The 27,459-nt window shown below is 32.8% G+C and overlaps 1 protein-coding gene across 1 annotated transcript in view; it reads left to right on the plus strand.

The window, feature by feature from the left end:
* LOC148602337 (reversion-inducing cysteine-rich protein with Kazal motifs-like) overlaps positions 1-27,459 on the plus strand; it is a 74,662-nt gene that overhangs the window by 5,290 nt on the left and 41,913 nt on the right. The window contains exons 3-4 of the mRNA XM_088553658.1: positions 13,428-13,502; positions 25,578-25,614. Coding sequence (XP_088409784.1) covers positions 13,428-13,502; positions 25,578-25,614 — 112 coding nt within the window. The remainder of the gene's footprint in view (positions 1-13,427; positions 13,503-25,577; positions 25,615-27,459) is intronic.

Genomic DNA, 27,459 nt, shown 5'->3' on the forward strand with positions numbered 1-27,459 from the left:
TTCAACACAGCCAATAATTTCCAAATTACATGTAAATAAATATAAAATGGCATCCGTAGATGTATTGAAAGACAAAACAGCACCTCCACACTTTTGCGATTGTCTACTTATGTGTCAACTCTTGTCAAAATATTTTTTAGCCATTCATTGTTCATTGTTCTGGTCATACATTTCATATATATATATATAAGACGACTCTATTCACTACACCGCTCCATCCAATCAAATTGATACAGGGAAGATATGTAAACGTATAGAAAGGTCTGAAAAATCCCCAACGATTTTAGAACTGTCAAATTTGCGATGCAAATTTTTGGTCGTTCCCTCCTCGGAACTCGAACTCGTACTGCTGTGACATCTATGGCAACACCGCCTGCACAAAGTCCAGTGCCCTAGACCACTTGGCCAGATAGGCTATATAAAAATATAGCTTTCGCTGGCCGGGTCATTCCTCCTCGTAGGCTTAATCTAGGGCTGTAACTTAGTACACGATGTATGGTAGCCAGGTCATTCCTCCTCATAGGATTAATCTAGGGCTGTAACTTAGTACACGATGTATGGTAGCCAGGACATTCCTCCTCGTAGGATTAATCTAGGGCTGTAACTTAGTACACAATGTATGGTAGCGAAAGCTATATTTTTATATAGCCTAGCTGGCCAAGTGGTCTAGGGCGCTGGACTTTATGCAGGCGGTGTTGCCATAGATGTCACAGTGGTACGAGTTCGAGTCCTGTGGAGGGAACGACCAAAAATTTGCATCGCCAAAAATATAGCTTTCACTGGCCAGGTCATTCCTCCTCGTAGGATTAATCTAGGGCTGTAACTTAATACACGATATATGGTTGTGAAAGCTATATTTTTATATGTATATTTTACTCCAAATGACCTGTCCAGACATTTACACATCAAAGGCAGCATTTTCTAAAATTGATTTCCATTCAAATATTTTCCTTCCATTCAAGAATATTATCTAAATTAGGTTAACTCTGTTTACACATTTTTGTATGAGTAGTACAACTAAGGACCATTCTGTGTAAGAATCAGGCAATGGGTGGTACATTTTTTTTTCTCAGTTTAATCTCTTTTTGCCATACATCTAGAAAACATCAAAAAAATATTTAAATTTATCCTGAAGCATCTTTGATATAGACTGTAGAGGGAAAAGTGCACTTAGAAGGTTATTTCTGGATGTTTTGAGGTTTAAATGCTTTGATAATGCAATATAATCATGATTACACATTTTGCCTGATTTTTAGACAGAGAAATATGTGTACAATTAAAACATGATTGATCAGTTCACTGGAATAGCAATATGTGAAAAACATGGAAAACATGTTAAGCTGAGTACAGAAAAGGTTTCTTGGATAAATCTGTAAAATATGATTTTTGTTTTTTGAATGAATGGTATAAGAAATGATTGAATTAAATCCATATGATTTCATGTGATGCAGGAACGAAAATTTAATTGAAATTGTTGTTGAAATATTTCGTCAAAAAATACATTATAATTTATGGTTTTAAACTTTCTATAATGTATGTAAATGCTGGTAAAACTAAGCACTGAAAGCCTATAAGCATTTACCTAATCAATAAAAAATGATTTTTCTCGTAATACATGCATTGGAAACATTTTCTCATTAAAGTTCTTGTACAAGCCTTGTTTTAGTCTAAAATTATATAATGAAAACTTTTGGAAGGTTAAGAATTACCAAAAAGCCTGTGAATATACATGTAGATTCTCCTTCAGTCTCAAGGGGGTTACAGGATTTCTTGACTGGAGATAGTTTAATCTAAAATTGAACTATCAAGAGTGGATAAATCTTGTAATCTCCGAGTGGCATTGGAGGAGAATCTGTTTCTCCCATGAAATCTGTAGAAAACTAGGAAATGTAAATTGGCAGGAAAACTTTTGTGGAAATTTAAGTCACATGCATTTTTAATCACTGGCTTAGTAAGGGAGAAAGTTCCTTCTCTAGTAATGTACTTCTTTGTATAAAGAGACATTATGTATGACGGATGTATAAAAGATTAGTAGAACAAGTAGTGCATGTAAAAACTACATGTATTTACCTTTGACCTGGCAGGGTTCAACACTTTAAGAAGTTAAGCTACTATGCTTTGAAACCTGCAATTTAAAGTGATGTATCCCATACATACATGACATGTAATTCAACATGGCAATACATTTTAAGGATACATGAATTAAAGTCGTAAAAGTAATTCATCCAAGTGTAGATGGGGGTGGATTAACCCAGCTAAGCAATAAAATATAGATAAAATACATATTGAATCAAAAATATAAGATTTAATCAACATTTCTGCATTTACAACTGTCAACCAAAATCTTAATTTTTCCACTCTAAGCGGTGGAGTCACTCATGTCCTCCACTTTGACTCCACCAAAGTAAAAGCCGGCATAAAATTGCTCCATTTCATTACTTTCCAATATTTTTTTCTGTCCATAACTGAGAAATGTTATTGAACTGCTAAAACCATTAAATATACCTTGGTATAAAGACAAGAGAAGTTAATTACAGACAATTTTTTAAATGATGACTCCACTGTGGATAGCAGAGACACTGTGACTCCACTAAAAATATCTCCACTGTGGAGAGTGGAGAAATTAGAATTTGTGTTGATAGTAGTGTACTTCATTAACATGTCATGTGTAAATTGTTTCTGTAAATTAGTCAACATGTACATGTATGTTAATGTAAAGGTGTAAGGGGATGTCATGAATATAATTAATTATGCTAAGCTGACACTCCAGTGATTGTTCATTAATTAGAACCCTAGTTGTATGTAAACCAGTATTAGTTTTGGTGCAGGTGACTTGAAGAAAAAAAAATAGACCAGAGATGAAATTATGTTACAGTGGAACCTGCCTAAACTGTTCCCCTTTTAGGCTGTAGAATTTATGGTTGGTTAAGATAGATGTCAGGTTTAATTGGGTTCCAAATTCATTGAAGGAGGTAGACCTAGGGTAAGGGACATAACTTTTAATTTCTGTAATATATCAATGTAATGTATCATATTCAACTTCACCAAAGCCTTCTGAGCTTTCCTTTCAAACAGAATGAAATCAGTCAGTTTCTTTGATGCTTACATGAGATTGGTGTAAAATGCTGAATACAAACGCTCCAATGATTTGTAAGAGTTAGTCCCTTACCCTAGGTCTACCTCCTTAACCTTACATGAAGGGCCGTAATAAAAAAAGAAAACTGTATGGTGTACACAGGTTTTCATTTTTTCAGGGTTCAGTTTAGACAAGTTTCACTGTACCTATCTATTTTTTTTATGATTCCCTTTTCATTTGGGTGGAAAATTTCCTCAGGGAAGGTCAAAACTTAAGTAGGATTTTTTTCAATATCTCTAAAAGCTAAGTTGAAGTTGTGCTTAAATTTAAAATTAACAAAAATAAAATGCACTCAATAATTTCTGAATTTGCAATATAAATTACTTTTTATGATTTTCATGAGGTTCATTAAAATATACATTGCAAAGTTCCTCATAGAACATCAGTGTCAACTCTGCTGCTTTGACATTTCCTACTAGCAATTTATATATCTTGACTGAATCTCATAATAGCTTGTTTTTGAAAAATGAAAAACACAAAAGCTTCATTAAATTGTTAAGCAAACAAAAGGGCAGGAAAAGTTTACCAATATAAAAAAAATAAATTAATTTTTTCCCAGCCAAATGCCACAATATGGCTAAATACAACATTTATCATATTCCGTCAATATTGAGATTATGAAATGCAATTGGTGGGAGACAGAGTTAACTTCTCATGACATTTAGTTATTGACACGGCCTAGAATTAAGCCAAGGATTAAATTGTCATAGTATTATGGAGAAATATGGGAAATTTATCATGCGATAATTGGTATTTTGTATCGATAGGGGACCACTAATCATACCTGCCAACAGGGAATCGGCCCATAGAATACTCAATTTAAGTCCAAAATCAATGGAAAAAAGTTCTGCCAACTTATCTTAACTATTGGAGAATTCATGGTATTTGAATAGGGTTGAAGCTTGTATGTAGTTTTGCTGAAATGAAACAACTGTTATATCATGTATGGAACAGTTGGTGCAAGCCCAGTCACTGTGGACAAATTGAAGAAAAAATATAATTGTATAAATGTTTTATGTTGTTTTATAAAGCTACATCAAAATACACTAACCAACCATAACTAGCATAAAATTATAAATTTTCACAATTTTTAGTTACATGTATTGTGAATGTACTAATGTTCGTGGGGTACCAATTTTCATGGTTTTTATGTGAGAGCCAAACCACGAAATTCGATTGCCCACAAAAAAGAGATTCCAATTATTGTGTATACTGAAAACCTTGAAAAACACAAAAAATCAGCAAACTTTTATATCTTTACTAATCTTCAAAAATTGGTATCCATGAATTATAGTACTTTCACAATATTGTGAGTTCTGTTAAATGAACATACCGGTACTTGGAATTTTCATGCTTTCTAATAGAAAAAGATGTACTTGTACTAATATTTTCCTACATACATGTATTTGGAGAATGGACCCTTCTTTGTTAAGTCAATTAACATGTGTGACTTCTCTGAGGTTGGACGTAGAACAAAAGAATTTTCCTCATGGAAGTGTGTTTTTAGCATGCTCCATGCATGCTCATGGACTATCCCTTAATTAATATGAAGGGCTTTATATAGATTGTTCTCACCTTAAATCTAATCTTACAAAATCTCTAAATGTTGAGAGAGTGTAGACTTGTTCTCACATACATGTGAGTTATCTAGATGTTGGGAGAATATAGACTTGCTCTCACATGTGAGCTTTCTAGATGTTGGGAGAATATGGTCTTGTTCTGTGATTTATTCTATCAATTCTCCAGATGATGAAAAAGCTGTGCTCTCTGTTTCAATGTTAACTACATGGCCATTGAAAAAGTCCAAATGGATATGTGGATTGGACAATATGTCAAGCTGTTCAAAATGGTTTCCTTTACATGTACATTTGAACAGCTACATGTATATATTAAAATAATGCATACTTGTATGAAAAATGTGTATTGGTTACCTTGCTTAGCAGTTCATTGAAATAAACAGATAAATTTTTATGTCTTTGCTTAACTTGTTATTTTGTATCTAAGATTTTTTTTCGTAATGTTGGGTTTATGCTTGGATGATTGTACTACAACACTTCCATGGAAAATGTATTAGTTCTTTGTAAACAAACTTCACACTTGGAATGGCCTCAGAACTTGCTATTTTAATAGGCAATTTGTAGAGGCAAGATGGTTTGTTTTGTCAGATGGCAATGTGAAGTAGGGTCTCTGCTTGTCAGAGATTGTAAACATTTCAAATTCATGTGCTTCTGGTGTGCAAGTGAATGCTCAAAATGTGTCTGGTATGCACAATAAAGTTTAGGGTTCTAGGAATACATGTACTTGTTCATATACGTGTACTAGCACTTGAGTTATCATCTTAAGACATTTATTGTTTTTTTGACAGCTGGTTTGTCTTTAGAATCATGTACATGTAGTTCATATAAAGAATCTTAACAAGATTTAGTAGAAAATTGTAATGATATTATTATGTGTTTTTGAATAGCTGTTGAGATTCTTAGACTGGTACATGAAGATATACACAAATCTGCTGAATTTGACAAAGAATCATCACAAAATAATCTTCACCATATATCACTCATGTTACCTGTATGATAAGCTTTTGAATTTAGCACTGTATCTTCCAAAGATATCTCTGTTGAAAATACTGGTACAAATGTAGATTTTGATGTTGAATCTTCATTAGATATCACTGTTACATGTACATAAATGTATGATATGATGTTGAATTTGATGAAGAATCTTCACAAGATATCACTGCTACATGTATGATAAGCTTTTGAATTTAGCACTGTATCTTCCAAAGATATCACAGCTGAAAGCACCTGACAAATGTACATTTACATGTTGAATCTTCAATAGATATCACTGCTACGTGCATGATAAGATGTTTAATTTGACGAATAATCTTCACAAGATATCACTGCTACATGTACCTGTGTCTTGGAATTTGTTGACAAGATAGTAAATCTGAAAAATAGCTCTGGGCTTTCTTTACTGATTCTTGTCTACCCTGAACTTGACTTTTTATGAGCAACTCAGCTGGTGTTTCTAGAAAAGCAGAGGACGCTTACCCTACCGGTGCACCTGTTCCATGCTCCCAGTTTTTAGTGGAGTCCGAGTTCCTGATTTGCTTTTGTTACTTTGTATATATGATTTTAGTTACTTTATGATCTTTGTTGTGTATGTCTGTTTTCCATGTCTGGTCTTTGTCCCTGGGTTACATTCTTTTGATTACCGCTATAACCTTGGTTCCCTTGATTACTCTTAAAAGCTAAACCAAATAAAGCTGAACATTGGATTAGTTTGACTGTGTTCACATGATACTTAAGCTCCATGTAAATTCCATATTCCATAATAACATCACATCTAGACTATCATGAAATAATTATGTATCAGGGATCTTGTTACTAAAGTTAATTTTTCAATGAACGGACATTCTTCACTGATATAACAGCCTAAAGCACTCGGTAATCTTGCACACGGCCTCGTATTTCAGTCATTATGGCGATTATCAGTTTAGATATTATCACGAATTTCATAATGTAAACTTTCTTTGGTATAGAAAACCCTATTTTGGCAAAATATTAGCATAGAAAATTATGTAAAATGATTCAGGTTTATATTTATGAAATTAATAAAGATTTGAATTTAAGCGATTTTTATTAGAGTTGATGGTGAAAATATTCTACTTGTTTTGTCCCATTGGGATTGGATTACTTGATTTATGAAGGAGACAATAAGACCGAGACTCAAACCTTGGTTTATTACACAGGTGTGAATGAAGGGTGTATTATAACATGGAAAACAGCAAATATCTGATATATCAGAAGACTTGTATTACTTTTCTTGTTAAAATGGTCACATTGTGTAGATAATATGCACGTTAAATTATATAATTCATATTCTTCACATATTTTATTAACATAAAATAGTTGCCGATATTGTATGCAATATTCAGACCTTTGGTGATAAAATTCATATCTATTCACTTGTTATTTGAATGCAAAATATGCAGATTTTAGGCCTTCTGAATGGACCTAGTTATTGTAGCTGGAAATGACATAAAGCTTAGATTTTTTTTCCTTCAAGCTTATTTATTCCTACCTTTTTAAAGTTTATTTTCAAAAGTGGAAGGTCCTTGACTTTTCCAAGTGTAAATAGTTAAAATGATGAAATCCCCAATAAAGTGTTTATGACTAGGGTGTAAAATCCTGGTGTCAATTTCAGAAAAGCTTGTACACATGTATTAAAGTTGATTGTAGACATTGACTCCACAGTAAAAAATAGCATTATGACATCATAACTTAAGATAAATTTTACACTTACATATATGACTTTTTGTAAAAAGAGTTGCTGGACCTTTGTTACATGTGCAATGGTTCCTGAATAGCTATATTTTTTTTCTACCTGGTCAAGTGTGTAAGTTTTGACAAAACTGGGCTGGCATTGGATAAATTTTGCCCGGCCTTATTATGTATTGAACAGAGAGAAAAACGTTACAACTTAGGTGGCCCAGAGGGCAAGCATTAATTGACTTCTGGCTTATCAACCTTGAAATTTGCTTGATGCAATGGCCAGCCAGATCAAATCCTTGTGTAGGACACATGTTGGATCAATTTAACAACTATGGACATAAATATAGATCTTCACCTTCTGCATAATGCTTAGCAGAGCCTGTACTAAAGTCAGTTATGATTCTTTGGTCTCTAGATTTGAACCTTATATTGTGTCAGTGTCAGTGTCAGATTACCTCCCCTGGGGATAGGAAGATTTTTGGTGCTTTAATTTAACAGTAAATGAAATTGTTTTTTGTCTCATGGTTGGATCAAAGAGCTACTGTGGATATTGATTAAGAAAATGTAATGAATTTTCTTGGATAGAGAAATTGGAATCCTGCAGGGTATAGGATGGAATTGGAAGAAGACAAATTAAAAATGGTCAGGGGATTGTAATACAAATTCTAGTACTATTAATAATTTTGATTAAAAGTTGTTGGCTATAGGGAGTTCTTTGATGTAAATGAGATGATATGTCAATCTTAGGGGCTCAGGGTATGATTTATTTTTCTTAATAGCTAAATTTTTTGATGATTATATCTGTCTGTCTGTCTGTCCCATCTTTACTAGTTCAGTTCATAGTTACAGCCAGTAAAGTAACTTCAGGGAATGGCCTTGGTCTTGAATGACAATTACCTGATGAAATAATGTCTTGGGTAGTTAAATGGACAATTGACAAGAAGTTGTAGGTATTAGAAAGTTTGAATCTCTTTGTCAATTGTCTAGTGATATACATGTAATTCAGGTAATGGTCAAGCAATGGCCTAGACTAAATGTATCCCCAGAAGTTAACTGTCATATTTGCTTTAAAATTTTGTGAAATGAAGTCTTAGGTACATCATGATACATGAATCCAAGAATATTCTTAGCCTCCAGAAATATTGTACGTATGTATGTAATTCCTTACTGATCATTTTGTTTTTTTGTATTATCTGTCAGTCTGTCCTTATAGAATTTGAATTTTTCAGAAAAATAAACAAAACTTTAGAAAGTAAAAGAAATTACACATGTTCTATAGCAATACTGTAGAAGAAATTGTACTGAAGTTAAAAATATAAGACAATTAAAGTTTCTAGAGTTTCTGAGTTCAGCTGAGAATCTAATTGACCTTAACAGCTGAAAAATTGTTTATATCTGTCAAATACTCAAACGCACCTTTAATTGTTATAGCATGTTATATAAACCATATACAAATAAATTCATTTGTTGTATCACTAATTTACTTCCTGTTTGCTGGGATAATGATTCACAAATAGGGATAATGCTTTTCAATAGTTGGTGTACAGATTTGTGTTTTCACAGCTGTCAATTTTTAGTTTTCTTCTTGAGGCTTCAGAAGCTACAGTATTACCATAAAGTTAATAAACAAATGTTTAGTATTAATCTTGCATCTATAAATTTTGACCGGATTGGTAAATGCATTCTTCCTAATCATAGTTAGAATGTTTTATGCTTGTTTTTCTTTCAATATCTATGTTACAACATGTTTACCTTTCCCCCTTTTTCAAGATTTACAGAAAAATTTATGGGGAATTAAGATAACTGCATTTCACTGAGAAATCTACAATTTATTGTTCCTCCAGTCCTGAAAAAAATTCTTGGAATACATGTATGAGCTTTGTGTCCCATGTTATATAGTTACCCTGACTCACTCACTACAATAATACAAATGTACACATATCTGTGGATTGGGGTTCAAGGGTTTACCTCCCCTTTTGGAGGCAAAAAATGTTAAAAAGTTTAAAATTGGTGAAGTACTATTTAAGTTAGGACGATTTTGTCCAAATATCCCTCCTCAAAACCCCATAAAATGTTCTTAGCTGTGGACCTGTAAACATGTACTAAACACAATACAGGCATTTTTTTGTAAGATTGTTTTGTGTTGGGATGCTATGACTATAACAATTATGGGTACAGTATTTGAAATAAATTTGACAAATATTATGTATAGTCCATTAGATGTATGACAAGTTATATGCATTAAGAATAATCAAACGTAATTATAACGCATTAAGGAAAATCCAGAGAAATCATTTTATAATTGTTTAAGAAATAAATGAGCGGAAATAAACCCGACTTGAAAATTTGTATTTTACACTATACTGCAGTATTAACTGCAGGCTCGGCAATCTCAAGCTTATCAATATCTTTCTAAGTTATTGTTTTAATGTGTAGTTTCAGCTTCCTTCCAGCATATTTATTGTATTAAAATTCAGAACAGATGAATGTATTATAATTGTCTGTAGGGTCTAGCATTAAAATTGCACATTTTGTAGCTGTTGTTTAGATTTTATGTCTGTATAGACTACGGCAAAAATATGTTTTTATATTGTTTTTAGTTAGGGGAATAATTGAAATTGAAATTGAAATTCGTGGAGAGAGGCAGGATGTGAATAGGTTTGTTGTAAGTGCTATTGGTAATGTGAAATTGAAATTTGTCAAGAGTTGCTGCTTATCAATATGTTCATTATAATTGCTATTGCTAAAGTGCTTCATTTCATATGAATGTGAAAATCATTTGTTGATAAAGTTTTGGAATGTAACTCTGTACTTTAACATTGTGTTTGTTGAAGAAGTGCAAGTCCTACTCTTTGTTGAAGGCTACAACTGTGCTGTCTTGGTATTTTTCTGTTATTGACTGGTTTGTTGTTTGTCTTATAGAGGCCTTCTCTCCCCCACCCACATCGTGGCTCTATCATTTGTCGCTTGATTCAGCTGCTGATTTTGTGGCATACTTAGCTTGTCAGCTTGTCAAATCGTTTTACAAGTACTAAGTTTGGTACTAACTGCCTCAGTGTTTACAGGGCTGTGCTTTCTCTTTGGTACTAACTGCCTCAGTGTTTACAGGGCTGTGCTTTCTCTTTGGTACTAACTGCCTCAGTGTTTACAGGGCTGTGCTTTCTCTTTGGTACTAACTGCCTCAGTGTTTACATGGCTGTGCGTTCTCAATTGTACTAACTGCCTCAGTGTTTACATGGCTGTGCGTTCTCTTTGGTATGAACTGCCTCAGTGTTTACATGGCTGTGCGTTCTCTTTGGTACTAACTGCCTCAGTGTTTACATGGCTGTGCATTCTCTTTGGTACTAACTGCCTCAGTGTTTACATGGCTGTGCGTTCTCTTTGGTACTAACTCTCTCAGTGTTTACATGGCTGTGCGTTCCCTTTTGTACTAACTGCCTCAGTGTTTATTTGGTAGTGCATTTTCTTTGGTACTAATTGCCTTAGTGTTTACGTGGTACTGTGTTTTATTTGAGTGTGAGTGGTCATGGTCATGGTTTCAGTTCATGGCCAAGTCATAATAGACTTGAAGATTGGTAGTCACTGCTTCTCTACCAAACATCACTTCACAGCCCAACATAACTTTGTCAAAAACAAAATTTTTCTAACAGTCTATTGAAAAATGTCTGAGCAAATCCAGTGATGCAGAGATCAAATAATGGTCTTTTTTTTAAATAGAGGAAGCATTTATGGATGAAGTGATACTATCGGAGCAGTGGGGTTTTGACATACATGCTTCTGATTTTAGTCAATTGAGCGATTTAGGCTCCTGGGAGCCTCTTGTTTTATTGTAATAGACCTTGCCAAGTGAGCGATTCAGGCTCAAGGGAGCCTCTTGATAAATGGTTACAGACCTTGCCAAGTTTACTTAGTGGATTAGTTTATGTAATGGTTGGGTGACTTATGTGATGTGCAATCATTGACAATTCTGGCACTGAGTAAATAGAAAATCATCCATTTGTCAACGATTGTCTTGACTAAGATGAAAGTGGAATGTTGCTTCACATGGAGGCTCTTCAGATTAAGGATGTTGTAAATCACAAAAAACACATAAGGGGGCATGACTGACGTGGGTTTGGTTGTTATAAGCAATGACATTTACAATGTATCTTTCTAAATGATGCTTGAGTGAACTGTTGGTTGTTATTCTAGCTAACAATAGGTGAGACAAATACTTCAACAATTTTCACACCAGATTAAGGACCCTTTTTGTCTGTTGTTGCTAGCTTGCATTTTACTCCGTTTTGGTATTTATCTTATGTAAAGTTACTCATTGTACATAATCTGATTTATGCGTTTTTGACAATTGCCCAAACAATGCTGTGATTAAAGTGGGAGAAATTATGTGCAATGGAGCAATTCATTACAAATGTAATGTTAAGTAAAAAAATGGCGAAGTTTGAGATTTTTTTTGTCAAAGTAATTTGAAATGTCAGTCTGAAGTATGGAGATTTTATTACTTCCCGGCTCACGATTATTGCTACATAACAGGGGGGTATATTGAGGTTAAGAAAACAACACAACTCTTTCCATTATTAGCGAATTATCTATTCCTTTGATCTTTTGCAAAATGAATCATCTCCTTTCCAATATTGATTCTTTATCTTATAATATCCTTTGATTTTGGTGTCTACCATTTGTCTGCTCAAATCTTCTTAAATCTCCCGTAAAATATTGTTAAATTTTTCAATAAGGTAGAATGCTAAAATTTGTATTTTCAAGTGTTTTCATTGTCATTTTATGAAAAGTGTGAAATGTCTCAAGTTTTTGCTAATGTAAATTAAACTACACACAGTTAAACCTGTCTAAAAATAATCCTGAGAAAACGGAAAACCTGTCTACAACAGACACCTTTTTTTAATCCCTTTGTGTCAATTTTAGTATCAGTCCTTGTAAGAATCAAGCAGTAGGTGAAACATGGTATGAAAAGTCCCACAATTTGTCGTAGCGTTATTTGACTATTTGCACCATCAGAATCAAGAAAAGCAGACAAGATTAGCCTTATCATACTGGACCATTGAGTTACAATTTCATTGCAATGCACTGAGAATGAACATTTCAAGGGCAGATAACTATCAAAAACCCCATTTTTCTAAAATTCTATTGAATAATTTCTGAGCAAATCCAATGATGCAGTGATCAAATAATGGTCTTTTCAAATAGAGAAAGTATCATTGAGTGATATTACATTGTCAGATCGGTGGGGTTATGACATGCATTTTTCTGATTTTTCCCATTTTGCCTGATTCTTACAAATACTTACACTTAAAACCTGTCTCAACTGAACCAAATGTACAGTCTTAAAGGGATGTGGTTTAGACAGATTTCACTGTATACTGTTCTTATGTGTAACACTTCAATTTGACAAATATTAAAATGTTAGATAATAATTTAATCATTTCATTGAAAATCCATAATGGTAGCAAATTCCTGCATATCTTCAATGTTAAAACACACACAGATTGAAAATCTCGTATAAATTTTATTATGCACTGTAGTTGTCTGTGTCTACGATAAAATAGGTAGAATTTCTACATCAGAAAAAATTGTTCAAATATCTTATAAAAAAAACCCCAATAAATACCTGATATGGGTACACTGTACAACTTAAGCTAGGGGTAAGAGGCTTTGTCCAGCCGATCCCACTTAAATATGATGAATTACATGTAAACAGAATTTTGACTTAGCATTGTCAAGATTTCATGGGTAAATTTTGAAATTCACAGTAATATCTGACCTCCTTTCAAATAATCATGTACTCCTTTTGCCATTAGAATATATTATTTAAGTATGATGGTCCATGTCCCCTAGAAAAAATAATTGTACTAAAAACCTATAACTCAGGTCCATCACTGACTGTCGTAGTGAGTCAGTGTCATTGAGTATTTTGTAATGTTTTGGTGATTTCTGTATTTAAAAAAATAAAAGAAATTTTTGTTGATATTTAATGTAATGGTGGATCTTTTATTTTACAGATGGTGATAACAGGGAACCATATCCAACAGATTGATCAAATCCTAACATCATCAAAGAAGTGTGGTTCTGAACAGGTAATTAACTATATAGGTCAAAATCTGTTCAAGGAAAAAAAAGGCAACATAATAAACCCTTTTGTGCTAACGTTGGGGTAGTCAATGAGCATGCGTAGAGCATGTTTAATATACACTTCCACAAGGAAAATTCTTTTGTTCTACCCAACGCTCTACCTTGTGGAAGTGTATATTGAGCATGCTCACCAACTTAACACAAAAGGGTCTATTGTCCAGTCCCATGCATAACCGTCCTTCAGCTCATACCAGCAATGCTCTTTGACTCACAGTATCAGAAATACATTGCTATGTAAGTCACAAATCTGATTAAATTTGTAAGGACAGAGCTGCAGTGATGATCATCAGAATCTCAACATAAGGGCCTAAAAAATGAATGGCTAAAAATTGTTATAGAAGAAATGAAATACCTAATTTGGATGATTGGAACTTTTCAAACAGACAAAGAGCCCAGTATTCAAGGCAGTCTTGAATATTTTTGTAACTTGAGTCATCACCCATAATGAAATAGGTGTGCTTCATCAACAAATATAAAAATAAGAGTCATGGTATGATTTCCAATGAGACAGTCCAGTGTACATTCCAGACCTTACCCTTGTGCCATTGGCCCGGACATTTTTTGCATGGCCCACAAAAAGTGTGACATGTTGGTCCAGTGGGGGCACAGTATTCCGTAGGTTGATCTCTGAATTTCTGGATTTTTTTTCGGGTCATCCTCCAAAAGCCTAGGAATAAACAATTAAATTTGCTACTTGAGTACAAGTAGCTCTGGCCTGGATTTCGTAAAAAATCTCAAGTTGAGAGTTTCCTCAGAGCCTAGAATTTTTGTCTGAAGTCTTCATTTTTAACTGATTTGATTGGTTACAATTTGAATTGGGGAAGGATTTAAGGAGGTAGACCTCATGTAAGGGATGCAACTCTGACAAATCATTTGAACATTTGTATAAGCATTTTACATCAATCTCAAGTAAGCATCAAAGTAACTTGGATTGATTTGATTCTGTTTCAAAAGAAAGCTTGATAGGCTTTGGTGAAATTGAATGTGATACAAACATATCACTGATTTCAAGAGCCTAGGTCAACCACCTTAAGGAAAATCTCAAATTGAGATTCTTTATGAAACTGGGCCATGTACTCTGTCATAGGCAAAGCCAAAAATCATGACAGGTAGCAGTGACAATCTAGAACCCACAAAACCCTCAGACTTGATGCTATTTAGGGCTTTGATCTTCTTTGATTTGCTTCTCATAGAATATCAATGTTTTAAAATACGATCCTTGGGTTTAGCACATTTATTTGCCTTTGTCATTGAAAGAATAAAAGTTAGTAAACCGAAACCTTATGATAATATCTATACTCGAATTGTCAATCATCAGCCATAAGAATTATTGGTAAGACCCCCTTTTTTCTGCACTGAGTCAAAGCACTTTGACCTTATTTTCCTGTGCATTTGTTTGTACCACAAATAAGCCCCCCTCTTTTGCAGCAAATTGAAGCACATTGACCTTATTTTTCTATTTATTTATACCATATGTCATACAAGCTGTTACTACATATATGGTAACAGTGAAATGTGCATTATAACACATTGTTATCAAGTTAATATTGTTTTTTTATAAACATGACTATGACCAATATGAAATCCGGTTCGGCTCAATTTTTTCTTCCCTAAGACCTTTTATATGATCAATAACAATAGTATAAAAACACAGGCAGAAAAATGTGGTCAGGTTTTTGTTAAGGCAGTGCGAATTTTTATTGAAGATTGAAAATCACTCTATTTCAAATTCATTTCTTTTCACTGTGCCAAATGATGCATTGATCGATGAAAAGTACAACAAATTGAATCTGAGCAATCGGCAAGCATACATTCTCTAGTATAATAATCAGAGGATTATGTAAATGCATTGAGGTGGTTTAAAAGGGGGTTTGTATTGTGTGGGTTTACGTCGTTGTTTCCGTGTCGTAAATTTTTCATTGAATGGTCGTGGTCCCATTGACTGGCAAGCAGATAATTTATAACAACGTAATATGGACATTAGTTGTAAAAATCTATAAAACGTGAAGAAGAAAAAACTGATTCTAAGCTCGTAGTTCTTCAGTGCAGGTGACTTTCGAATCCATGCTTATTTTTTTAATTTTCACCTGAAAGAGCTTAATTACATTATGGGAGCTGTTGTACAGTGAAAACTCTCTAAACTGAAACCCAGAATGATATGAAAATCTGTCTAAACCAGACACATGTTAAAATTCCTTTATGTCAATATAAGAATATAAACGATTATGGATTGTTGTAGACCAAGCACCTGTCTAAACCAAACAGTTATTAAAGGGGGTCAGTTTATACAGGTTTCGCTGTATTTTAAAGAATATACAAATAGAAATGGACAAATGTATCATACATGAAATCAGATGAATAATGCAAGTACATGTATATTTACATGCATACTTTTTTTTTATCATTCCAATGGGCACATGGGGTGTTCCCTCTCCTTATGTTTGCTGTCATATAAGTCTACACATTAAGTACTATTGAATCAACATAGGCTTCTTTAGAAACTTTAAATTACTCAATTTTTTACAATTTGTACAATATTGGTGTTTATTGGATTTTTGTGGTTCTTTTTAAGGCCAAAAAAAAATATCTTAGATTTTCATCCCCCTCCCGACCCAATTTTTTCAGCCTCCCCTAAAAATTTTATATAGATTTTTTTCCCAATTTACCTCAATTTTTTTTCAAATTGACAGCATTTTTCACTTAAATTGACTAAAAATGAAAAAATGAAACTTGCCGAGCCACTAATTTTTGAAAAATGGATGAGAATCTATGACTTTTTTATGATTACCTAATTTTGCCATTATGTATGAATGAGTATATCTTTTCAAGGTCTAATGAAATTGAAATTTTTCATAACCTTCACAAGCAAATTTGGGGATGGGGTATATATGAATTATCCTGTTTGCCAGTTCATTCACCCAGTTGTCTTTCCAAAATTTTTAAACTGCTCAATCGATTTTGACCAATTTTGTATGAAGGTTAAGTAGATTCGATGTTTATGAAAGAAAATAAAAAATGTTGCATCACAGCAAATGAAGATTTACTGAACTTGAAGGTGCAACATGAAGGGGTAATCTGATGGTTGGATGTGTCAGGTACAGTAACCAATTTCACCAGAGTGTTTGGGGAGACATAGATTTGCTTTGAAACTTAGAGTTTCTGTTAGTCCGATATCCGGTTTAATTCTGTTTTAATTTTAATTCCTTATTGCTTATCCAGTTTTAATATTTTGATCCTTTTTGCCCAAACATTTGTTTAGTTTTGCCAATTTCTTCCTATTTGTTGCCTTTGTAAAGTCAAATTCTGCTTTGTTTTGGTCTGATGTTTTTTTTGTTCTTTTCCTTCATTTGGTTTTCAAAGATTTGAAAATCATTTTACCACAATTTCACTTCCAATATGCAACTGATTTATTCTATATCTTTCAATTTCATAGAATTTGCAGCTCCTTCATTAAAATAAAACAATAGAATATGCATTCTCCTATTGATTAACTCTTACAAAGTAATGTGTATTGTTCGGAGTAATGGGCCATTACAGTGAATCATTATGAACCAAGACTCCAGGTGACAAATTATTATGACGAAATTACATGTTCTCTACTAGAGGACTATGGGTGCTAAAACCTCTTTAAGATACAGTATTCAATTATATGCAGATGTGTAAAGATATCATATAGAATAAAGATGCAATATCGGGAAATTGCATGGCAAAAACAATCAAATTATATCTAATAATATTGAATATCCAGCTGTTTTAATGAGTGATGGGGCAATAAAGCTTTTTCTTGGCCCTCCTTTCATAGTTATGGCAGATATGTTTTGTCTAGGGTCATATTTGTCTGATCTTTTCATGTTTTACTTTTTTTATGCCCTATGGAAATGGCTTGAGGCATTGACATTTTTTTTTCGCATCTGTCAGTCTGTTCTTCTTGAGGTATTTCTGTCTTTCGTGCCTAAGGTTTTCAATTATGTTTGGGAATTGAAAAAATTTATTCTTTCAATTACATTATCTCTTGATGTGATCTGTCTGTCTTACATGTACTAATGGTTTGTAAAAATCATTATTTTGTTTATTTTATCTTTATGAAACTTGGTATACAAACTTTTGATTTTGGTTTAGGAATTTAGAAGCCAAAATGCAGACTTTAAGTTTTGCATTGTCAAGATATTTTCTGTTAAGATTAATAAAACAATTTAAAAATGTGTGATTAAAATTGATCAACACATGTTTGAGAAAATTTGAGTTACAAAAAAAAGGGGGTTGATGATTTATTTTATTTAGATAAAATTTGTCTAGATTGTAAGGAATAATGTGTTTAGAGTATATATAGTAGAACAATGCTGATGAAATTAAAAAAAAAAAATCTTATCAGTTAGGGCCTTAATATAAAAATTCATAGATTCTCATCCAACTTAATGAAAAATTTGGTGGGGAGGGGACTGGCAAATTTTTATTTTTATTTTTCGTACAGTAACTGACACTCATGCCAAATAACTAGCAATGTTGTTATCATATATGTTTGCTTGGTGATCAATTTTACCTGCACAAACATATTAAAACTAAGGTTTATCCAAGTATAAGTGAATCCACTGCTACACCCAGTTTTCATCACTTTGGAACCATTTATCAAAGAAATGGCAGCAAAAAACTGTGATTTACTATTGAAAATTAATAGATAATGATTATTATAAATGTGGTCCAGAAATGACATGATATTTTCTGGAAAATAAAATCTGAGACTAGTTTAAAAAAGAAAAATGAGGGTGGGTTGAAAAATCAGTTCTGGAGCGGACGAGAATCTAGGAATTTTGTTATTATGGCCTAACAGAAACTTCAAGTCATCATTGCACTTTGATATTTTAATGAGTACTTAGTACTATGACAGCTCACTCAGACAAAGATGGCACCAGTCAACATTTGTCAGCCGGCAGAATCATAATTTCAGACTATTTATTTCCTGACTTGTCAAAAGTGTCATATCCATGGAAACAAAGAAAGGTTTTGGGATGGTTTTTAATGTCTGCAGTCCTGTAATTAGTGTCTTATTAGTAATGCTTTGTCCTTCTTGTCCCAGACTTATTATTGTAGTCCTGAGTTTCGTTTGGAAAGTGAGTGATTGGAAGAATAATAAAGAGTTGTCGGCTGTTATCTTCGGGAAGATTGGAGGCATCATTTATAACTACATGTACTTGTATGCAATATTGTTTCTTTGATCAGTTTTGTATGAAAATAAAAGTTAATAAAATCATTGCATTTATTTAATTGAAATGAATGAGTCAATATCATCACAGATAGATATCTTTCAAAATGAAATTAGCAAAAAAAAATATAAATTTTAAGTTTCAGTGGGCTATAAAGGAAAAATGTGAAGGTTGACTGACAGTTACATTTGTTTGTATAAGCTTTACATTTAGAAAATTCTGCTATAACTAATTGTGATGTACTTATCAGGTTTATACAGATAATCTTTATACTTTGCCAAAAAAATTTGAAATGGAGAATGATTTTAAATATGTCCAAAGAGACTTACTTCATTCAACTGTCCTACTTCCCATGCATTGCTGGATCCTGGGAGGGGGTGTTTTTTTTTTTTGGGGGGGGGGTGTCGTTTGAAAGTTTCAACCTCTTTCTGTTGGTTTTTTTATTAATCAAAATTTAAGGCAATAGCCAGGAACCCTCTTTCTAAAATATCTTCCTGAAATTCATGCATCTTTGACAGTGAATAGAGTATGTCCACAAAAATTAGGACTATAAATGTCTACCCCATAGGATTCTAAATTGTACCTGTAACAAGTATCAAATTTAATACTTATGGAACACTGATTGAAAATTAAGAAGTAAAGTAAACAAATGCACCTTTAATGAAACCTTATAAAAGCAGGATGTCCATTTTTATCAAAACATACAAGAGAGATTGTTGGTTAAGGGAATTAGGATCAGAACTGACAAACTTTTTGATCTTTTGAAAACAAATTGTACTTCTAAGTAGGCAGCATATTTGATTTAAGAAAATCCAAAGTAAAGAAAAAAATATTTTTTCAATTTGAAGGGTACTTTTAAATGACAGGCGATATCCTTAGTACGATCGTTACTAATATTAATGATATTTTTATTTGAGATTTGAAGACCATTTTAAAGGCGCTTACGTTAGAATGTAATATGGAGCATTTGTCGCAGGATTTGATAAGGCCTCTTTTGGATTTGTGTTTTCATAAAGAACTTGATCAGGTGTACATCTAGAGTCTCTTGACTCATTTTTTTGTGGGAATCAATATTTGATAATGTTAGGATATGGATTATAAGGATTAATCAAATCCCTTTGCTATGATTTTGGTAACAATGAAGTTATTGTTTGGTGTTGACATTTTACATTCCCCTAATTAAAGGATTTTATAATCCTGTTTTCTTTGTCTTCAACAGAGAAATCTGTTCTATAAATGAGTATGCCTCAATTTTGACAGCGATTTTTATTTCACTGATTATTTCTGCATTATTGTTAGACAAATTTTACAAATTTCGAAATTTATCGTATGTAAAAAGGTAATGAAGGGACCAAGATTGCCATCCATGCGAGACCTGACAGGGTAGTTAAGGATGTTAAAAAAAACCCTGAGTAGTACACCCATGATTCTGATGTTAATTAAATATATTACAAGGATAAAGACTACAAGGAAAATAGACTCACAACAAAGAACATGAAATATTATGAAAATATATGTATATGTATTATAAATGGTACAATAAAACAAGAGTTAATGAGCAACCTCATGGACTCCGCTAAAACTTCGGAGAATGGACCAGGTGCACCGGTAGAGTAAGCATCCTCTGCTTTTCTAGAAACACCCGCCACGTTGTCATAAAATGTCACATCAAGGATAGAAAAAAGAGGAAATTCATAAAAATTATCTTAGCATTTTTGAAGATGATTTTTTGTTGTACTTTTCTACAATCTCTCAATTTACTAACCTAACACATAGAATCTTAAGTTAAATGTGGATAAAAAGCAACATGTGAAAAACAAATAAACAAACAGTTCCTATGATATAGCATTGATACTGCAGGGATGATTCTTTCCGCTTTTTAGCGGAATTCCGCTATTTCAAATCTGGATTTTACTGTTACGATTCTTTTTTTACTGTATATTTGGTTCTGATTTTGCCAATTTCTGCTTTGTTTCTAGTCCTTGTAAAATTATCCCTGATACAGAAAACATTTACCTGTAATTCAAATTAGTATACATGGATTTATTCTTGCTAATTTACAAAAAAAAAAATTATTCATAGTGTCACTGACAGGAAATGTAGAAGTATTTTCATAATGTTTCAATTGTGAATGCAGTTGAAGCTATTTAAATGTGAAGCCATTTATCATTAATGAAGTTTCGTCTGATTTATTAGCTCATATTTATTTGCAACCTTCAAAAAAAGAGGGGGGGGTGCTTCTTGTAAGAACATCCTGTTTTGTGAGTTAAACCAGATTCTGCAGAATTTCTTGTTAGACAGAAGTTTTTGTCTCGATATCTGATAAAATGAAGTGAAACATACAATATTCTTTGTTTTGATAAGAGTTACCAGGATTTTAATGTTTGGGGCACCTTTAAGGGGATTTTTTGTTGTTTTTTTGTTTGTTTCAATACCTTGAGTTTATTTCCACCAATTAACAGAATCATTGAAAACTGGAAATAATGTAAATTGCTATTTTTCTTACCAAGTGTATGTATGTCCTATAAAATCAGCGTTTATCGAGAAAACCTGAAGATTCTAGCCAAAACCGAAAGAATATAATCCATGGAAAAGACCAGACATGGAAAACAGACACACATAACAAAGAACATAAAATAACCAAAGTAATACATACAAAGCAACAAAAGGTAGAGTAAGCTTCCTCTACTTTTCTAGAAACACCCAATGAGCTGCTCATAAAAAGTCTAGTCCAGGGTAGACAAAAGAGGAACTTACACCCTTATTCATATGAATTTGGTAGTCAATGCAATATTTTACTTCGGCAAAAGGTATGAAAAACAATATGGGTGAAATGGCAATATCTAAATTTATGTGATTTTAACATTACTAAAGTGATATTTTTCTTGGCTATAATCATGGAGTTAAAATCACTTTTGTTCTAACATATGACAAAATTGCAATATTAAATGCATGAAATAATTTCTGAATTTACAATAAACATCATGAATGGGAATACAAAGATCAATTCTCATGGTATCTGTATCAAATTACATTAGCTATTACCGAGACCCATTGTGGAAAGAAAAAAATGTTGTATTGTCTAAACATTTAGCTGATAGTATCAAACACGGCACCAAAAATGACAGAATATTCAAGACGTAATGATATTATATATTAATGTAGAAGTAATTGGGCTCTTACTGAGAATCGTGTCGGTTTTAGCTTCATATCGGGGTGAAATTTTTAGGAACCTACATTATAGCTGTTTACAATATTGTTCTAAGATGGAGTCCAAAATGCAGACTGAAACTACAAGTGGCATGATATACCTAATGTAAACATGAATACAAAGAATATTTTCTAATGTTCAACTTGATTGCATGGCTCAAATATAACAGTTTTGTAATCAACAGGTGCAGATCCTGGGACTTTGAGAAAGGGTGGAATTCTAGAAAAAAAGGGGTGTTACTGACTATTACTGGGATGTTTTGTTATAAAGTGCATGAAGTTGACAAAAGTATGGGGGTCTCAAAACCCCAAAACAGTCTACTGTATCTGCCAATAAGTAATAAGACTTTTGAAAAGATTTAAAGACTTCCACCAAGTCAATCTATTTATTAATAAAGTTATCTAAATTTTGAAACCTAATTTTGAGTATCTTTTAAGGAAGTAACCAAGCAAGAAAAAAAGTTACCTGAAGTGGCTATTTATATTGTACCATCTGGAATAAAAAGTGCTTAATGTAATATATACTTCAGTAGCATGTAGTTGGACAAAGATACATGTACATTGACATATTGAATACCTTATTTGTAAAAAATGGAGAGTTTCGTGTAAAAATAGACTGTGAGGCTTTGTTCGAAGTTTCTGTAATGTACATTACATGTATAACACATTGTTGGAAAACAAACCTACAAAATATCTAACGTGACAGCCAAACTTGCATGCTGTCCTGGAAGACACCCATAGTGGGTTGTGTCCCTTTACATCATCAGTAACAATATTATTTGGCTTACATCTGCTGACACGTTCTTAGGGCTGTCACACTGCCATCTAGGTAATTTGCTACATGTATGAAATATGCTGTCCTGGAATACACCCACATATATAGTGGGTTTGAGTCACTTTACTTCTTCATCAATGACAATGCTTTTGGCTTACATCTGCTGACACATTCTTAGGACAGTCATGCTGCCATCCAAGGTATTTGTACATGTATTGTTCAGAATTAGCATCATACACATTCCATGGAATGACAGTGATAACTGCTGAAAATGCACCAAATAATCCTAACTGTATCACCAAATAGTAAATTCTTCATCTGCAATGCTTTCCATAAAAATAGTTGCATTTATTGAAGTATTTTAGTCATACTCTGTTCTTATACTGTAATGTTAGACCTTACAGTCAACACATAGGACTTTTTGTGAAATCCACCACGTTCATGGTTTGGCTCCAAGACTGGTTGAAAAAAATTTGGGTTTTGAACACATCGTTACAATCTATCTGACAAAGAGAACTTAAACTACCACCCTCTGTTGTCCTAATGGTAATTCAGACTTCGAGGAAGGATGTATAAAAGGGTGGTCATCATCAGCTATTATTTCTGCAGTGTTGTCTCAGATTGAGATGTTCTTTACATTGTTTAGTTTACATGATTTGATTGATGAAAATTTAGTTGAGGATGGATTTTTTTAAAATGGACTCCGGTCTTTAAGCTGATGACACCTTGGGTAAAACCTTTCAGTGCTGTTTTGGGGAAAGGGTACTCAGTTTTACATATGGCCATGTTGATTAATTCAACATATCATAATTTTCCCACAACTACATGTGATTTCCCCCTGATGATGCCACAACTACATGTGGTTTCCCCCTGATGATGATATTAAACATCCAAAACCCTCCATGAGGGGGAACATTGAAGACCCCCACTCCATCATTTTTGACAGTGTTGTACTCAGAACCCCCATCCTCAAACAGTTTGCCTGAATTTACCTGTAGTAATAAGTTTTACTCAACTTGACAGCCAGGTATTTCTCTGATACTTAAAGACATCACCAAAATTATTTATAATTTAACGTGCATGTTTGTTGACAGGAAGATGTATTACTTTGTAAAATAATGGGTATGTTGGTATTTTGTTATGGCTCCCAAGATACATATAATTTATACTTTTCTTCTTGGAAGACATTTCTGCTATGAAAAACAGTTTTGATATTTATTTGTAGAGACAAGTAATATTTTGTACCTTTCTATGAATACGGTGGTCTCCTGATTTATCTTCTTAGGGAGATACCATTAGATTTTTAGGGGGTAAGAGGCCCATTAGATAAAATTTGAAAGATAATTAGGCTGAGAATTTAGAAGTAGATATATCAGACCAGGCATTTGGTCATATTATAATAAAATTTAGAATGACTATAACAAAAAAAAAAATGAATAAGTATTATTAGTATTTTAGTATGGTTAGTATTTTGGATGCTCCCATATATTTATAGCATTCAGGGTTATAGTGATATTGTTAGCAATGGTATCTGTGAGCATGGTCTGTGATACTTTATTTATTTCAAAGAGAAAGTGATTTTGATGATTTATCTATTGTCAGAACAGGACTGAGTAGCAATCGTGTCTAAGTCCACATTGAAAACATTTCTCGATTTTGGTCTATTTTTGAGACAAGGTTACCTTATTTTGGATCTTGCTTATACAATATTTACTTTGCTCAAAAGTCTAAAAACCGCAAAATAAAAAAAACAAAAAGAAATAATAAAAAAAACTGAACTTAGAATAGTTGTTAGTTTTTTTACAACCAAAATCTTGAGAGATATCTATATCTATATAGAGCATTGATCTTTAAAAATCGGAAACGTTGGTGGCCCATTTTAAATTAGACTCAGTATAATGCACCTAAAAGAGGGGAAAGTTAGAATTCAATGTATAATCGCATACCCTTCATAAATACATTATCGTAAGTTGTAAAGGCTTTTAAAAAATTGTATAAAATTCATCATCGAAACCAAGGAAATCTGTTGAGTTGATCTATTGATACGGTTTTCTGCAGTTTTGAGACCTGCTGTGTATGATTTCTTAGGTTGGATTAAGAAAATGTTTTAAAGTGAACCAGTTTTGGTTTCTTTTGAAAAGTTCAATATTTTGAAAGAATCTGATTAAAATTGAGTGAATTAGATTCTTGTAAGTGTTAATTTACAAATTTAAGTTTGAAAAATGATTTAGCAGTTACCTCATATTTTCAGTTAATTTAATCTCTCCATCACATAAAAGCAATGAAAAATGCCTTATAAAATATGGGGGTGTTTTAAATCTGTAATTTTCAATTTGAACAGCAATCAGGGTAATTTCCATCCCCAATCAATTTCTTTATGTTCATATTTTTTCCCATTTTTAATGTGATCTTAAAGCAAACTTTATAATTTATAATTTTGAATTTTGTAAATTCACCCTTTATGAAGTCAGGCTTGCATCTGATTTCATGCACAATCTGCTATGTTTCACCTTTATTTTTGTTGGTCAAATTATTGGCCGCAGTAGTATTTTATTATTTTGAAAATATGAGGGTAAACTGAATGGAGATCATGATGTCTTTTTAAAATACATTAAAAAAAACTCAATATAGACCAAGGTGTTGTTTCAAAAAACCTTAAAAAAAACCAACTCTATCCTGACTGCAGATCAGATGAAAATGTCCATTATCGAAACCTTTGTTTAAATTTGGAAAAGAAAATTATTTACACTGTTAAGTGCATAAAAACCCATACTTATGCTTCTTATGTTTTTTTGCTTCATAACAGCTTACTCAAATATTTTTTTCTCTTTCAGATTGAGTTTTGGCGCTGCGTGAACACATCTGTTCCAGGTGAGTGGTTATATGAGTAGTGAAACAAAAATAAAATAAAAACATTTGAGATGTTGCCCCGACAGAGATCTCAACTTATGAAATCAATGGATTGAAGCATCTCACTTTCTCTGAATGTAACTTGGTGGGATGTTTCATTATAAAATCATCCCTGAATTCTATAGATAGAAAATCCTTTGTACAAGTTATATTAAGAAAGTTCTCATGTACAAGGGCAAATGCATGTACATATATTGGAGAGAGAAACCTTATAAATCATTATATATCAGTTAGGACTAAAAAATACTTAATTTTACAGTAAAACCTGGCTTATCAAAATCTTTTCCTACACTTAGACTACCAGTGCACCTGGTCCATGATCCCAGTAGGTTGCTCATTTACTTTTATTTCTTTATATGTGTCGTTTTGTTCTTCTTTGTTAGTGTCTACTTTCCCTGTTTAGTCTTTATCCTTGGAATACATTTTCTTGATTGGAGATCAATTCTCAGTTCCCTTTATTACTCTTACATGAAATAAATACCTTTCTAACCTGAGTAATCCAAACACCTGCAGATCCAGACACTTTGAAAAAGAGGGGTGCCAGTCAGGGTATCTCAGAGAAAAGGGGGTGCTATGACATTTTTTGCCATTTTTTGTTAATTTTACACATGAAAATGACAAATTTTTCCATAAAAAGGGGGGTGCCAACCTCCTGTACCCACCACTAAATCTACATCTAACCTGTTGTAGCCAAGAAAGAAGTTGTCAGCCCTGAAACGGTTTAATTTATTGAACAGGTTTCACTTTAAAAAATAAAAAGTTTTTTGACAGTTGATTGATAAGTCATTCTTATTGTGCTTTAAATTGTATAAAAAATACTCAGAAAATGAATGGTTCGGACAGGTTTTGGTTTTTTCAGTGTCTGATTGAGATGGATATTAATGTAAATGGGGGTTTGAAAAAAAAATAATGTCAATATCCATATGGTGCATTAAACTTGAAAAATTGGCCAAATGAATATATTTGTCATGGCCTCCGTTACACCCATTAACTGCTTGACCTATCTTGATTGTGAGCAATGCAATGACTCTATTTTCTAAAAGATGGTTGAAAAAAGGTGTGTGGTAAGACAGTAGATACATCAAAATCCTTTTGGCAAGCAGTTTGTACTTTACCTGTTTGATTTGTGAGAAAAACAAAGTCATTAAAAATTAATTTCAAGTTTAAAACAATAAAGTGTCAGGAAGTGTTGTATCATAAATCGTGATATATCTCTTATGGCCTTCCATAGTTTTTGTCAGACTTGCAGTATAATTTGAATTATTCTTGCAAAAAGTAGGTAGAGGTGTGGGTGGGTATGGTATATTAGTCCCATCAAAGACAGTTCTAGTTCCTATTAGTAGCTTGGTACTATATTTATTTAAATGAGTGGGTGGTGTATTAGATTCTCCTTGTCTGTCCATCCGACATTCCATTCTGTCATTCTGTCTATCAGAATTCATCACAAATATCTGACTCCCAGTGAATGGATGAATTCCAATTTGGAATGTGGCTTTATATAGATAGGGCTTGCCTTGTAAGCAAGCTTGGTTACTATTGGTTATAAACTTCCTGTTTGAGTGAGCGTATACCTAGCATGACAAAGGATACAACATCATGTAATGTATGAGAAATTAGTCATAAAAAAATTGATTTTAAGGTTAAAACAATTAGTGTCAGGAAGTGATGTTAATTGAATTAAGAAATGCAGACATCTTTGTCAGCACAATATTTTATAGTTGCATAAGATTTACATAAGCTTAAAAGTACCAAAAATTTTAATAAAAGTGTAAAAAATGGGAGGGGTTTGTATTTATCCTTAGGGTA

The sequence above is a fragment of the Perna viridis genome, chromosome 11 (assembly GCF_037379345.1).
Source record: "Perna viridis isolate PV_CMFRI_1.1 ecotype Kerala chromosome 11, ASM3737934v1, whole genome shotgun sequence".
Classification (NCBI taxonomy): Eukaryota; Metazoa; Mollusca; class Bivalvia; order Mytilida; family Mytilidae; genus Perna; species Perna viridis.